Source organism: Barbatula barbatula, assembly GCF_947034865.1.
Source record: "Barbatula barbatula genome assembly, chromosome: 4".
NCBI classification, from domain to species: Eukaryota; Metazoa; Chordata; class Actinopteri; order Cypriniformes; family Nemacheilidae; genus Barbatula; species Barbatula barbatula.
The window spans coordinates 1,872,287-1,887,281 of NC_136768.1; the positions used below are offsets into that span (position 1 = coordinate 1,872,287).

At 44.2% G+C, this 14,995-nt stretch overlaps 1 protein-coding gene and 1 long non-coding RNA gene across 2 annotated transcripts; both read right to left on the reverse strand.

The window, feature by feature from the left end:
• Positions 1 to 1,220: 1,220 nt before the first annotated feature.
• On the reverse strand, positions 1,221 to 2,657 carry LOC306892843 (hemagglutinin/amebocyte aggregation factor-like). Its single transcript, XM_079454162.1, has 6 exons — positions 2,579 to 2,657; positions 2,386 to 2,453; positions 2,210 to 2,288; positions 1,901 to 2,086; positions 1,681 to 1,833; positions 1,221 to 1,546 (listed from the first exon to the last, which is right to left on the reverse strand). The coding sequence occupies exons 2-6, from the start codon at positions 2,438 to 2,440 to the stop codon at positions 1,492 to 1,494; spliced, it is 528 nt and encodes a 175-aa protein (XP_079310288.1). The 5' UTR covers positions 2,441 to 2,453; positions 2,579 to 2,657; the 3' UTR covers positions 1,221 to 1,491.
• A 5,592-nt stretch (positions 2,658 to 8,249) lies between these two features.
• Positions 8,250 to 8,809, reverse strand: LOC306892844. The gene is made up of 3 exons (XR_013786505.1): positions 8,738 to 8,809; positions 8,573 to 8,651; positions 8,250 to 8,440 (listed from the first exon to the last, which is right to left on the reverse strand). It is a non-coding gene; the product is annotated as an uncharacterized lncRNA (long non-coding RNA).
• Between the last annotated feature and the right edge of the window lie 6,186 nt (positions 8,810 to 14,995).

Sequence of the window (14,995 nt, forward strand, 5' to 3'; positions counted from 1 at the left end):
TGAGGGATGGGGACGGGGGTCCCACTGATATAAAAATTAAAAGTGGGGAGTATTGTGTGACTGTCAGTTGAAAATGTTCCGTCTTGTCACACTTATAAGAGAAAGGCAATTTTGTATCTATGCATACTGTAGCCTCTCACATGGCGTCTTTTTTATTTTTTCCCCTTGTCTCAAAATGTTTTAAATGTTTCATGAAGTACAACAAAATGCGAAATATAACTTGTTTTTTAATCGCTCTCATTGCCACAATGTGTTTTGAAAAAAGGAAAGAAAAACTTTAAAAATCTTTTCATTTTGGTTGAAGATAATATTTTAACAAAAGTGGTCCGCATTTTATTGCGTTGATGTTCAACTAATTGTGTCCGAAGATGCGATGCAAAGTCAAGTGGCTTACCTGTTTACTAATAGAATGATTGTATTGTTGTACTGTTTTTTCTTCTTCTTTGGGTTAAAAATAAATATATGTGTTTATTTAGCATGTTTGTTGTGTCCATATGTGTTAGTGCTGTGTTCCCCAATTGATAGCCCAGGTCCCAGCTGCTACAATGATTTTCTTTTTTTGCCCCCCCTGGCTCGAATGTCAAACTCCGCCTATGTCTAGAATATCGTTTTGTTTGAAGTTATGTAAGTAAAATAATGTCGTTACTGTAACATCACTTTAAGACATTTAAACACCGTGTCATCTAGTGGATTCCCACGAATAATAGGCACAAATAATGGATTTCACATTTCGTTATGACAACCATTAATTTTATCGAGATATGAAGCAACTAGAGGCACGAAGATGTACTCTACGTATATCGTGAACCACTGAAATATGTTAAGAAATGAAAACGTGATTCTGCTTTTAATGCTAAAAGCACAGCTCTCCCATTAGGTTCACTAGGCTGTAAGTGCACTGTTTCCCTCACTAATATGGCGGCGCTGTTGATGTATGGCAGCAGCAGAGCAAAGTGGCCAATGCGGCATCTAGCTATTTATTTTGTCTATACTGTAGGCTATAGCAGCTTCATGGCCTTAAATAATATTTCATGGCATTTTTTTAATTAAAAATATTTCAGGGTATTCTTTTAATTTTTGTTTTGTCCGTTTCAGCAGTTTATGCCATCTCCAATCACCCCATCTCTGCTCTGTCATAAGTGATATCTGGAGGAACTGGATATGGCTGATCTGATATGGTAGGCTATAGTTAATTACAAAAGGACGAATGCACCCAATTTGCATTTATTACTTTGCATTTAATATTATTGCATGGAAAGGATTACAAACATTGGGTACTGAGCACAAAACAGTTTTTTTGTGCAGAATGGGTTTACACAAAGTCTCAGATCCTTTTTTTATTACCAGACCGTAAACATGAAACAACACCATTTTGTATGAAGACCAGCTATAAGGGGGAATGTGATTGTCATCTACCTACAACAACAATTACTGTTAATAACAATTATTCAAATGTCTGATTTGAGAGACGGTTTTCCCAAAACCGCTGTATCAACTGTTTAAACAGATTCGTTTTGCGCAGTACATGTATCTCCAGCGACGATCTCTGAAAAGGTAACAGGCTTAATATTAGTGAGTAACAAAGTACACTTTATAGTTATTTGACAGGAATCTGAATAAATCATATATTTATATAACTATATAAGGTAACTTTCTCAAACCGTGGACAGGTGTACTTACTCAAAATAATTATCATGGAAGCTTGCAGCACCCACCAGATAATTATAGTGAGGCACGTGCCAGTTGAATTCCTCATCAAACCAGTTGATGTACGGAGTCCATTGACAGTGGGTAGTACAGTAATTACGTCCTTTACAGCAATGAAACTGCCACCTGAGCGCAAACACTTTACTGACACAAGCTCAGGTGAATTTTATAAGTCAATCAATAATCGACTTACCGTCGGTCTTCTTCTTTGTTCCCATGGAAACTTCCCATTCCTGTAAGAATATAGTTTGTCGGGCACGTAAAGGTGATTTGTTCATCAAAGGCGTTTACGTAAGGGGACCAGAAACATTCTGAGCTAGCAAAGCTCTCCTTACAGCCAATATCCCACAGTCTGTCTTCATAATAATTATGATGTTTGCTTTTTGGTTTATTAGGCAAAGGAACGATAAGAGAGACAATTCAGAAGTTAAACCTTATTTTGTGCCTGAAATGCCAGATTATTTAGACAAGGCGATTTCTACTCACTGGACTTTCTTCTTACCTCTTAATGTAAGATATTGACTGAGAGTTGGGGCAAGTGAAACTAAACCGCTGATCATAGTCATTGATCCAGTACGATTCTGTGGGTATTAGAAAAAACACCTAAATTCATAAAATTCAACAAAATAGGTCTTCGCTAGCTCTAATAAATAGATTTTCAGATTTCAGTTTTCCCACCTTGTTCCTTAATCAAGGTTGCCATCAGCAGCAGAAACAGAGCTGCACCTCTCATGATGTTCAAGAGACTATACGTTTATAAAGACATATATCTTTAAGACATTTAGGTCATCAATGTAACTCTTATGCAACCAAAGGAATAGAGGATGCTAAATGATGTTACGAGTTACCATCATATTAAAATAGGAATTACCTTGATTGCTGTTTTACTTTCCCCGTGTCACGTATAGAGCCTGGCAAAAATCTTTTTGCGTTTGTGAAATACTTCACAGATATATGTTTGCCTGGAAGTCACTCACCCTTAAAGTACTCCCACTCAGGCGTTAAGCAATGTCTTGAACTCTGGATTTGTGTTCTCATTGGATTTCGATTTTGTGTTGTCAGTCTTTTATATCTTTTCACTCTTTATTTGGATATGGTGGCTCATGAAATATCACGACTCATGACGAACATATCACTTATTTCTGAACATCTCACACAATAACAAGAAAACACAATAAATCAGACATTTGGAAGGCCAACGTGTACCGAGCATGCTGAACATGGTGTCATCTAGTGGATTCCCACGAATAATAGGCACAAATAATGGATTTCACATTTCCTTATGACAACCATTCATTTTTTCCAGATATGAAGCAACTAGAGGCATGATAAAGATGTACTCTACGTATATCGTGAACCACTGAAAAATATTAAGAAATGTAAACGCGATTCTGCTTTTAATGCTAAAAGCGCAGCTCTCCCATTAGGTTCACTAGGCTTAAAGTGCCCTCACTAATATGGCGGCGCTGTTGATGTATGGCAGCAGCAGAGCAAAGTGGCCAATGCTGCATCTAGTTATTTATTTTGTCTATACTGTAGGCTATAGCAGCTTCATGGCCTTAAATAATATTTCATGGCATTTTTTTATTAAAAATATTTCAGGGTATTCTTTTAATTACCAATTACAAAGCGTAGGCCTACATTTTAGGTTTGTTCATGTTTTAATCATTTTGACAATTATTTGTGCAGAAAAATGTGTTCGCATGTATCTTCTAATGGCATTTGCATGATCCAAATAAAGAGCTATCGGCATTTGAATAATGACATTGGTTACTGTAGGGATTTTTAAGCAATAAATATATATGTGGTGAGGAAGGCGGGACGAGAGCCGTGACGCGGGGCCGGTGGCGTGAGTGATAAGTGGAAGCAGCTGTGCGCATCGGTCCCGCATCTTATCACGGAGGAGATCGGGAGCTTAAAAGGATGTTCGGCAGGACTGTTGACGAGAGAGGACCGGGCCCGAAACTGTGTTTAGTTTGTGTATGTTTTATGGCCGGCAGTCTACCGTGAGGTGGCTGTCGGTCAGTTACTTCAGTGTTTATTGTTTATTTGATTAAAGTTTTAAAGTTTGAATGTTCGCCGGTTCCCGCCTCCTTCCTTCCCTTCTATGGAACTTTATTACAATATATATTAACATTGTTATACTCTAGACGTTATAATAATATGAGTACAAGAGAGGGACACAGAGTTAAAGATGCATACTAGAGTGTGAATGTGGAAGTGTAAGAGGAAGTGGTGAGTGGTTGTGCAGCCTTGAGTGCGAGCTAAAGAGGAAGAAGAATGCGTCTGAGGGTAAAAGGTTAGATTCCGAGAAAAAGGGCTAAAGAAGGGGGGTGAATATGTTGTTTTGCAGAAACTAAGAGAACTAAGATTGTCAAGTGGATTGGAGGAGAACTGAGCATCAGACGAGGTGTTGCCACATGATTGAAGAAAGGAGCTGACGCCAGCTTGAAGACACACCCACACATCCATCCATCCATCCATTTTCTTCCGCTTATCCGGGGCCGGGTCGCGGGGGCAGCAGTCTAAGCAGAGATGCCCAGACATCCCTCACCCTAGACACTTCCTCCAGCTCTTCCGGGGGGACACCGAGGCGTTCCCAGGCCAGCCGGGAGACATAGTCCCACCAGCGTGTCCTAGGTCTTCCCCGGGGTCTCCTCCCGGTCGGACGGGCCTGGAACACCTTCCGAGGAAGGCGTCCAGTAGGCATCCGTAACAGATGCCCAAGCCACCTCAGCTGACCCCTCTCGATGTGGAGGAGCAGCGGCTCTACTCCGAGCTCCTCGCGGGTGACCGAGCTTCTCACCCTATCTCTAAGGGATCGCCCAGCCACCCTGCGGAGGAAGCTCATTTCAGCCGCCTGTATCCGGGATCTTGTCCTTTCGGTCATGACCCAAAGCTCATGACCATAGGTGAGACTAGGAACGTAGATTGACCGGTAAATTGAGAGCTTCGCCTTGCGGCTCAGCTCTTTCTTCACCACGACGGACCGGTACATCGACCGCATTACTGCAGAAGCTGCACCGATCCGTCTGTCAATCTCCCGTTCCCTCCTCCCCTCACTCGTGAACAAGACCCCGAGATACTTAAACTCCTCCACTTGAGGAAGGAACTCTCCACCAACCTGAAGTGGGCAAGTCACCCTTTTCCGACTGAGGACCATGGCCTCGAATTTGGAGGTACTGATTTACATTCCAGCCTCTTCACACTCTGCTGTAAACCGTCCCAGTGCATGCTGAAGGTCCTGGTTTGAAGGGGCCAACACGACGACATCATCCGCAAATAGCAGAGACGAGATCGTGTGGTCCCCAAACCTGACACCCTCCGGCCCCCGGCTGCGCCTAGAAATTCTGTCCATAAAAATTACGAACAGAACCGGTGACAAAGGGCAGCCCTGCCGGAGTCCGACATGCACTGGGAACAGGTCCGACTTACTGCCGGCAATGCGAACCAAGCTCCTGCTTCGGTCGTACAGGGACCTGACAGCCCTTAGCAAAGGACCACAGACCCCATACTCCCGAAGCACCCTCCACAGGATGCCGCGAGGGACACAGTCGAATGCTTTCTCCAAATCCACAAAACACATGTGGATTGGTTGAGCAAACTCCCATGCACCCTCCAGCACCCTGTAGAGGGTGTAGAGCTGGTCCAGCGTTCCACGGCCTGGACGAAAACCACACTGTTCCTCCTGAATCCGAGGTTCTACTATCGGCCGTATTCTCCTCTCCAGTACCCTGGCATAGACTTTCCCGGGAAGGCTGAGAAGTGTGATCCCCCTGTAGTTGGAACACACCCTCCGGTCCCCCTTCTTAAAAAGAGGGACCACCACCCCGGTCTGCCATCCCAGAGGCACTGTCCCTGACCGCCACGCGATGCTGCAGAGGCGTGTCAGCCAAGACAGCCCCACAACATCCAGAGACTTGAGGTACTCAGGGCGAATCTCATCCACCCCCGGTGCTCTGCCACTGAGGAGTTTCTTGACTACCTCAGTGACTTCGGCTTGGGTGATGGACGAGTCCACCTCTGAGCCCTCAGCCTCTGCTTCCTCAATGGAGGACGCGACGGTGGGATTGAGGAGATCCTCGAAGTACTCTTTCCACCGACCGACGACATCCCCAGTTGAGGTCAACAGCCTGTAAACAGCGTTGGTAGGGCACTGTTTCCCTCTCCTGAGGCGCCGGACGGTTTGCCAGAATCTCTTCGAGGCCAGTCGATAGTCCTTCTCCATGGCCTCACCAAACTCCTCCCAGGCCCGAGTTTTTGCCTCCACAACCACCCGGGCAGCAGTCCGCTTGGCCTGCCGGTACCTGTCAGCTGCCTCAGGAGTCCCACAAGCCAACCAGGCCCGATAAGACTCCTTCTTCAGCTTGACGGTTTCCCTTACTTCCGGTGTCCACCACCGGGTTCGGGGATTCCCGCCTCGACAGGCACCGGAGACCTTACGGCCACAGCTCCGAGTGGCCGCTTCGACGATGGAGGCGGAGAACATGGTCCACTCGGACTCAATGTCTCCAGCCTCCCTCGGGATCTGGTTGAAGCTCTGCCGGAGGTGGGAGTTAAAGATCTCTCTGACAGGAGACTCGGCCAGGCGTTCCCAGCAGACCCTTACAGTACGTTTGGGTCTGCCGAGTCTGTCCAGCTTCCTCTCCTGCCATCGGATCCAACTCACCACCAGGTGGTGATCAGTTGACAGCTCCGCCCCTCTCTTAACCGAGTGTCCAAAACATATGGTCGCAGGTCAGATGAAACGACCACAAAGTCGATCATCGACCTGCGGCCTAGGGTGTCCTGGTGCCACGTGCACTGATGGACACCCTTATGCTTGAACATGGTGTTCGTTATAGACAAACTGTGACTAGCACAGAAGTCCAATAACTGAACACCGCTCGGGTTCAGATCAGGGGGGCCGTTCCTCCCAATCACGCCCCTCCAGGTGTCACTGTCGTTGCCGACATGGGCGTTGAAGTCCCCCAGTAGGACGACGGAGTCCCCAGTCGGAGCACTTTCCAGCACCCCTCCCAGAGACTCCAAGAAGGTCGGGTACTCTGCACTGCCGTTCGGCCCGTAGGCACAAACAACAGTGAGAGACCTAACCCCGACCCGTAGGCGCAGGGAAACGACCCTCTCGTTCACCGGGGTAAACTCCAACACATGGTGGGAGAGCTGGGGGGCTATAAGCAGACCCACACCAGCCCGCCGCCTCTCACCATGGGCAACTCCAGAGTGATGAAGTGTCCATCCTCTCTCGAGGAGTGTGGTTCCAGAGCCCAAGACATGCATAGAGGTGATCCCGACTATCTCTAGTCGGAACCTCTCAACCTCCCGCACCATCTCAGGCTCCTTCCCCGCCAGCGAGGTGACATTCCACGTCCCTAGAGCTAGCTTCCGTGTCCAGGGATCGGGCTGTCGAGGCACTCTCCTCCGACTGCCGCCCGATCCACAATGCACCGACCCCCTATGGTCCCTCCCGCACGTGGTGAGCCCACGGGAAGGCGGCCCCACGTCGCTCCTTCGGGCTGAGCCCGGCCGGACCCCGTGGGGAAAGGCCCGGCCACCAGGCGCTCGCATACGAGCACCGACCCCGGGCCTGGCTCCAGGGTGGTGCCCCGGTTGCGCCATACCGGGCGACGTCACGGTCCTTGTTTTTGTAAACATCATATGGGGTTTTTGAACCACTCTTAGTCTGACCCGTCGCCTAGGACCTGTTTGCCTTGGGAGACCCTACCAGGGGCATATAGCCCCCGACAACATAGCTCCTAGGGTCACTCGGGTACTCAAACCCCTCCACCACGTTAAGGTGGCGGTTCAAGGAAGGGACACCCACACATACACACTATAATTGTCCTGTAACACAGTAAAGCGGGGCTGACTCTCTGTGAAGACCCTGTTGTCTGAGAAAGCCCAGCGCGCTGATTTTCTGATGAATAAACTTCAACCTTTGTCTCACTGAGTCCCAAGTCTGATTTTTGATCGTGCTGGACAGTTTAGAGTCCGACATTACTTGATTTGGCTTTAATTCTGTGTTTATTTTCACATCTAAAAGAAATTAGACGGTTATGATAAGAAAATGATCATTTTCAACAAACATTTTATTTCAAATTTTTTTGTCTTTTGAATGCAAATAGTAGTGCGTGAGAATCTCAGCATTGCACTTGGGAACAGAACGTATACATCCAGCGCCGGTCTCTGAAAACAGAAAGGCATCACATGAGTGAATATAGAAATGTGACATTGCCTGTTTTACGTCTCATTTACAGTCTTGTTCCTGACAAGACAAAATAATAGTAATTTATAAAGAATCTTGAGCCGATATTGCGATACTCACTCATGTTTATCTTCATGGTAGCTTTCAGCGCCCACCAGGTAGTTATCGTTTGGTACAGTCCAATGGAAAGCCTCGTCGAACCAGTTCACATATGTCGTCGACTGACAGGCTTTATTACAGTAACCATTGCTTCTACAGCAGTAAAACTGCCACCTGTGTGAAATATTGACATCAGCTCAAGTGAATTGACATTTGATGGTAGATCAGCTATAAAAGCTCGGCGTGTCCTCGTGTTTGTTGTTATGGTAGCTGCTTATTCCCGAAATCACATTGTTTGATGGGCACTCGTAGGTGAATTTCTGGTCAAAGTCGTTCACTTAAGGTGTCCAGAAACATTCTGTGCCGGCATCAAAAGTGTGCTTACAGCCAAATTCCCACATTCTGTCCTCATGGTTGTTGTCATGTTGGCTTTGGTTTCATGGGAACATTGAAACAGACAAATATAAAGATGTTTTTTGCTCAGCTTTGACCACATTATCATAATGTTATTATAGTCAAACAAGCCATACAGTTTGATTCGCTGATTGACCCTTTATTCACCTTTTAATGTAGGATATTGACTGTCCCGGGGGGCAGGCAAAACTCAGATCCTCATCATAGCCATTTTCCCAACGTGGTTCTGTAAAGGTAGAAAATAGAAAGTTTACAGTGAATAAGCTGTAAAAATCACATCAATCATTTGCTGCCAGTTATTATAGTGCTCACCTTGTCCATTGACCAAGACTCCGGCAAACAGTAGAAATAGATCAGCTCTTCTCATGGTGATTTCAGGAGCTCACAAAACATTTCAGATGAAAAATGTGCAGCCTATATAAAGATCCCCGGAACTCACGGTCATATAAAACAAGTTGTGGGTTCGGATTTAGTTTGAACAAGTGGGGCTGATTATTTCAAGGTGATGCGATGGTTCAGAAAAAGAAACATTTATTTATTTGGTCTAGTTCCTTGTATTTGTGATTATGTGTTAATGCATTACATGAACTAACCATGAGCAATCGATTTTCCAACATTTATTCATCATTGCTAATCTTAGTTAATACAAATCCTACTGTTCATTCATAACTCACATTAGTTCATTTTGAAAAAATGAGTTAATAGTTTTAGGTATAGGTATAGCTTTAACTATAAATGCTGCAGAAATGTCATTTAATGTTTAAATATAAATACTATTAAGTTTATTGTAAAGTGTTACCTTTAAATCACTAAGTTCCTTATGGTTTTAAAGGATTTTGTCATTTGTTTAGTTTAGCCAAGGCTACATGCCTGGCTGGTGGCCTTGATTCTTTGTTAATTTTTCCCCTGATAATAAACACAATTTTGTTTTGTAACCTATCTGTCAACATCTATGTCTATTTGTACTAGGCCATATGTCGGTACTGCTGGTGATGTTTGTAAAGAACTTTTGCTTAAACACAAATTGGCCATAGAAGCTAAATAGAAAAAAGACAATTAAATAAAAAACAAACATGAGACTCTCATTATATGTTTTAATTAATAAACAAATGTGCTAGACATTATTTACAATCTATTGCATTAATGAACTAATGAATAAAATAATAATAGCGACACACCTAAAACATCACAGCCTATTGTGTACTCCGTACAGTGTCTTCTGTTGAAGCTCATATTCCTTCCATTTCTGTTCTCTTTCTTTCTTACACACATGCCCAGATAGTGCTGGATTATTTAGCTCTCAGTCTTGTATGTGTGTCCACTCAAAGGAATGTCTCTTTGGAGTCTCTGATCTCTGAGATGGGCGGTTGAAATGACAGGATCTCTGTAAACGTGTGACCTGCACAGGAGAAACAGAGATCACAGTATATAAAAGCTGAAACATCAGAATGAAACATCAACTGTGACTTATAATATAGATATAGATTATATAGATATACTAATATAGATTTTCCTTTTTAGTGCCCCCTTGTGGAAGATAACTATTTATTGTAGGAAAGCATTAATAGCTAGAAAATGTAGTGGCTAAAACCCCTCCCATGACCCCTTTCATACATTGGTCTAAGGGCAGTTCCATGTTATCCATGGAGTGGTCGTATGGTAACGCCTCTGTCTCTTCCTCTGGTTCTCTGAACTCGGTGAACAGGGGGAGCTCAAGAGCATCTGTGGCACTGGCGCGTTTTTCTGGATCTAGAACCAGCATTCGTTCTAGAGCACCCACGGCTGACAAGACACAAAACATTTCTGAGTATGCAACACTATCGATGAGATGGTCGTTTTTCTGTTATAATATAGCAAAGGAGAGAAATGGCTTACCTTCTGAGCTAGCTTTAGAGAAAATTGTGTTTAAGTCTTTCTTTGGTACTTTAGGTAAACCTCTAATGTAGTTTTTGGCCTGGGTTAACAGATGAAGAAAATGCATGTGCATTAATTGAACATGTATGCAGTTGTGTTCACATGTATGTGATGGATTGGTCATTCTGGGCTCTCTCGGTGTCTGTTATACACTCACGTCTTGGCTTTGTAGTTTCATAACGAAATCTTGTGCTGTATGTATGCATGCATGTGAATGTTTTTATGAATACAAAATTAATATGCACAGTACACAGACCTACAATATATTATGTAAACTTTTATTCTGGATGCGATTTATCGCAATTAATTGTTTTACAGCCCCAATTTAAAGCTTTATCAGCAAGCCACTCCATACAAAAAATAATCTCTCACTTTCTTCAATTCAGATAAACACTTTTAATACATAATTCTGCATAAATATGATTACTCAGATGCCACGCTCGACCGCTCCAGACATGTCGCCATCTTGAAAGAGTCAACATTTAAATTACTATCATCAATCAAAAGATGCCACAAACTCTTTTCAGTGAAAACCGGCAAGATTTAAGTTTGGAAATAAACTTTCACATTTGGAAATGTGTTTGTTCGTGTTTTTATATGTTTTAATTTAATTTCTTAGCTAACGCCTTCGCCTCGTAGCGACAGCTACGGTTCCAGGTGCAGTCAACTTGCTCTTGTGCGTTCCAATATGGCGGATGACTTACGCATAGCGGCCTATAGGAACAGCTGTAAGGTAAACTATAAACGTTATTGGCTATTTTCAAAGGGGAAAATTTTAAATAAATCTTGGCTTTACATCTTGTTTTAATGGAAATGACCTCAACACTCTAAACAAAGCTGCACACTTCAATGTGTCTTTAAAGCAACCAATCAGAATGAGGTGATAATGAAATAAGCAACTCAGCATGCAGAAGCCTCCTGGAGACAAAGGCTGATGTCATGCTCTGTATGTGTGTGTGTGTGTGTGTACCGGATGCCATATCTCAGCTGATGTGTATACGTATATACTGTAGTGTGAGACGAACATATGTAGACCACACACACACACACGCTTGCATTTGTTGGCTGCAAAGTTTGTCTGGTGCCACCCAGACAATCAGCTTATTTAAACAGCGTGGCCTACAAATAGAAGGGTGCTTTCTCTTTCTCAAGCGAGCACATACATTTTCAGAATGGGGAGTGTGATGGACGGGTAGAGGGAGGTACTGAGATCAGAAAGGCTCTGCAGCTGTGGGTCTACGTGAGTCCTGGCAGGGACACACTCTCTCTCTCTCTTGTACCATTCACTCTCTCGCTCTCTCTCCTTCCTCCCTCACTCCCTGCCATCAGTTCCTTTATTCTCCCCATTATTTTTTCAGTTTCTCGCCTCATTCAGTGTCGCACCCCCCCCCCAAACTCCCATGAGACCTTGACAATGAGAGATGTTTCACTTTAAGCGCGATATCCGAGACGTGTGAAAAGGCACCGAGAGGCATGGGAGCCAGTTTCCAAGCGCAGATGCAGATGTACCTGCAATGAAATCTACTTTATAGGCCCAAAAATGACTTTTACAAGAACGTGCTACATTATAGCACAGTTATCAGTTTTTTCATGTGTGTGTCGCTCTGTGCTGATGTTCCTGTTTATAATGGTCCCTGTCACACCGACAGACGTTTTGATCTAGTGAGCAATGTGTGGATATCAGCTCTCGTTCAGCCGGATACACACTGGCCATGAACCGGACTCCTCTATTCCATGTTCCACCTGCTAGATATACATCAGCACGACCATCTGCAGCAATCTGCAACCTGCTTCCTTCATATTACACAATAACACACTCTGTCACTTTGCTGGTTTGTTTCTCAGCACATGTGACTTGCTAAATATTAAGTTCCGGTCAAAGTCAGTTTAAAAGGCTCCGAGAAAGTGAAAGTGAAAGTGAAAGTGAAAAGTGAAAAGTGAAAGTGACCTATTTGTCAGTTATGGAGAACCATACCTGAAATTTGCCCTCTGCATTTAACCTATCCAGAGAGTAGTGAACACACGCACAGCAAGTGGTGAACACACATACACCCGGAGCAGTGGGCAGCTATCACTGCAGCGCCCGGGGAGCAAGTAGGGGTAAGGTGCCTTGCTCAAGGGCACCTCAGTCGTTACCTGCCGGCCCTGAGGATCGAACTGGCAACCTTCTGGTCACGAGTCCGACTCTCTAACCATTAGGCCACGACTGCCCCAGAGGGAGGGAAAACAGAAAATAGAGATAAAAAGAAAGAATCAATGCCAGGGACGGGGCAAAGAGGGCAAGTGAAATAAAACAATGGTTCTGAAAAGAATGAATGATTCAAGGGACTGCTTTAGTAGTTTATAGACACTGGTTTTAAACACGTGATTGTTCATTACCAATCCAAACTAAATATGTACTGCCCCCTTGTGGCCAGTGTCTGAAATTATTTGTGAAAAATAAAATACAATTATTGTGAAATGTATTATTAGGCAAATTTGCATGAATATTTATTGTAGAGTAGCCTACTATAATCAGTTGATTAACCCCAGGGAAGCAAACTTATTGCATTCTTAAATGTAATTAATAATGTACTTGCTTTTTAATTCATTGTGTATGTTATTCATAATATAAAAAATAAATAAATAAAATACATAAATAAATAAATAAAACATTTGTTATGTATCATTGGGCGATTTAACCCCAGGGCAGAAAACTGATTAAACTGTGGACCTAATGGCGTTTTGTTGTTCATTTTTGGTTATTTAGCAAATATCAGATGTCTTAAATCTTAAATCAACATTTTTACTCTACTACATTAATATATATATATATTTGTAGGCTACTTTACATAGTGTGTCACAGGGATAGGGGATTCCCTTTCTAAACGAAGTTCATGCAGCGCTGCGCAGACCGTTCGAGGTATGACATCACGCATCGCGAGAGCTGTCCTGTCAAGGTACTTGGTTGTCAGAGGACGGTCGGTTTGCGCAGGGCCACATGAAGTCGGACACACCTGAACACACCTAAACGTTTGATTAAGCTTAGACTATAAATTCCATGACCACGTGACTCTTGCTTACCTGTCAGCTGCCCATGGCGTCACTCCCCAAACACGTGCAGGTGTTTCCAAAGGCAGTGCTGGGTAGGTTAGCCAACGAATACTGTAGGCCTGTGTGCGTTACGTTGATATCACATTTAATACACATTTGAAATGCACAGAGCGGATTATAAATTAAATGCGCATGTTATTCTGTCAGTCCGAAACGAATAAAAATGTAACGCTAAACAGCGGAGCAGTTATGTCATGACGTCACTTTGCAGATAACTGGGATTGCGCGAGCGGAATTTCCTCTAGTTCACTGATTAAAATGTGAACGTTACACAAGTAAAAAGTATTAATTTTTAAACACGTGAGTAAATCACAGAAAATGTGCTTATATTAATGTTGTTAATTGATTTAAAGTTATTGCTGGGGGACATTGACATAAAACGCTTTAACATTGAAAACTTTTTTAATCAATTTACAACTTTGCATATGTCAAACCGCTTTCACACAACAGTTGTTTACACAGGAAGAATATCAAAATAACCAAGAATTGGATTTAATTTACATACCTAACTGGCTTGTTCATACTTGTTCAAATAAGCCAAGTCCACTGGCTCAGCGGTAAGAGCATTGAATTTGGATCCAATGGTTATGTGGTCAAGACCAGCTTGTTGAAGGTTGAGTGCTTGCTGATCATTCTTATGTGTTTCAGATTTCAATGAAAAGGATAAAATTACCAGGAGAAGTGTCTCAACCGTGCAGTGTCCAGTGGCTCAGTGTTAAGTAGCACAGCCCTTTGAGCAAGAGCTCTGGGGTTTGAGCCTGGTATTGACCTGCATCAGGAGGAGGACGGCACCCGGAGGCCGGCAGGAGGAGGACACCCGGAGGCCGGCAGGAGGAGGACACCCGGAGGACGGCAGGAGGAGGACGGCAGGAGGAGGACACCAGGAGGAGGACACCAGGAGGAGGACACCAGGAGGAGGACACCAGGAGGAGGACACCAGGAGGAGGACGGCAGGAGGAGGACACCAGGAGGAGGACACCAGGAGGAGGACACCAGGAGGAGGACACCCGCAATACAGGGGTTTTTGGTGAGGTAGAGTAGAGTAGAGTAGAGTAGAGTAGAGTAGAGTAGAGTAGAGTAGAGTAGAGTAGAGTAGAGTAGAGTAGAGTAGAGTAGAGTAGAGTAGAGTAGAGTAGAGTAGAGTAGAGTAGAGTAGAGTAGAGTAGAGTAGAGTAGAGTAGAGTAGAGTAGAGTAGAGTAGAGTAGAGTAGAGTAGAGTAGAGTAGAGTAGAGTAGAGTAGAGTAGAGTAGAGTAGAGTAGAGTAGAGTAGAGTAGTAGCTTTTTGGAGGGAAAAATTTGGGATCTGTTGCATAACCCCTGGCTTCTGTGCTCCCGAACCTCGGGGGGAGACACACTCCAACGTCTCCCCCCTTTCAGGATCTGGGAATCTTCTCCTCCTTCCAGCTTCTTGGTCTTGGGTTCTCCACTCCGTCTCCTCCTTCCAGCCTCTTGGTCTTGGATCCTGGGTTCTCCACTCGCCGTCCACTCGCCGTCCACTCGCCGTCCACTCGCCGTCCACTCGCCGTCCACTCGCCGTCCACTCGCCGTCCACTCGCCGTCCA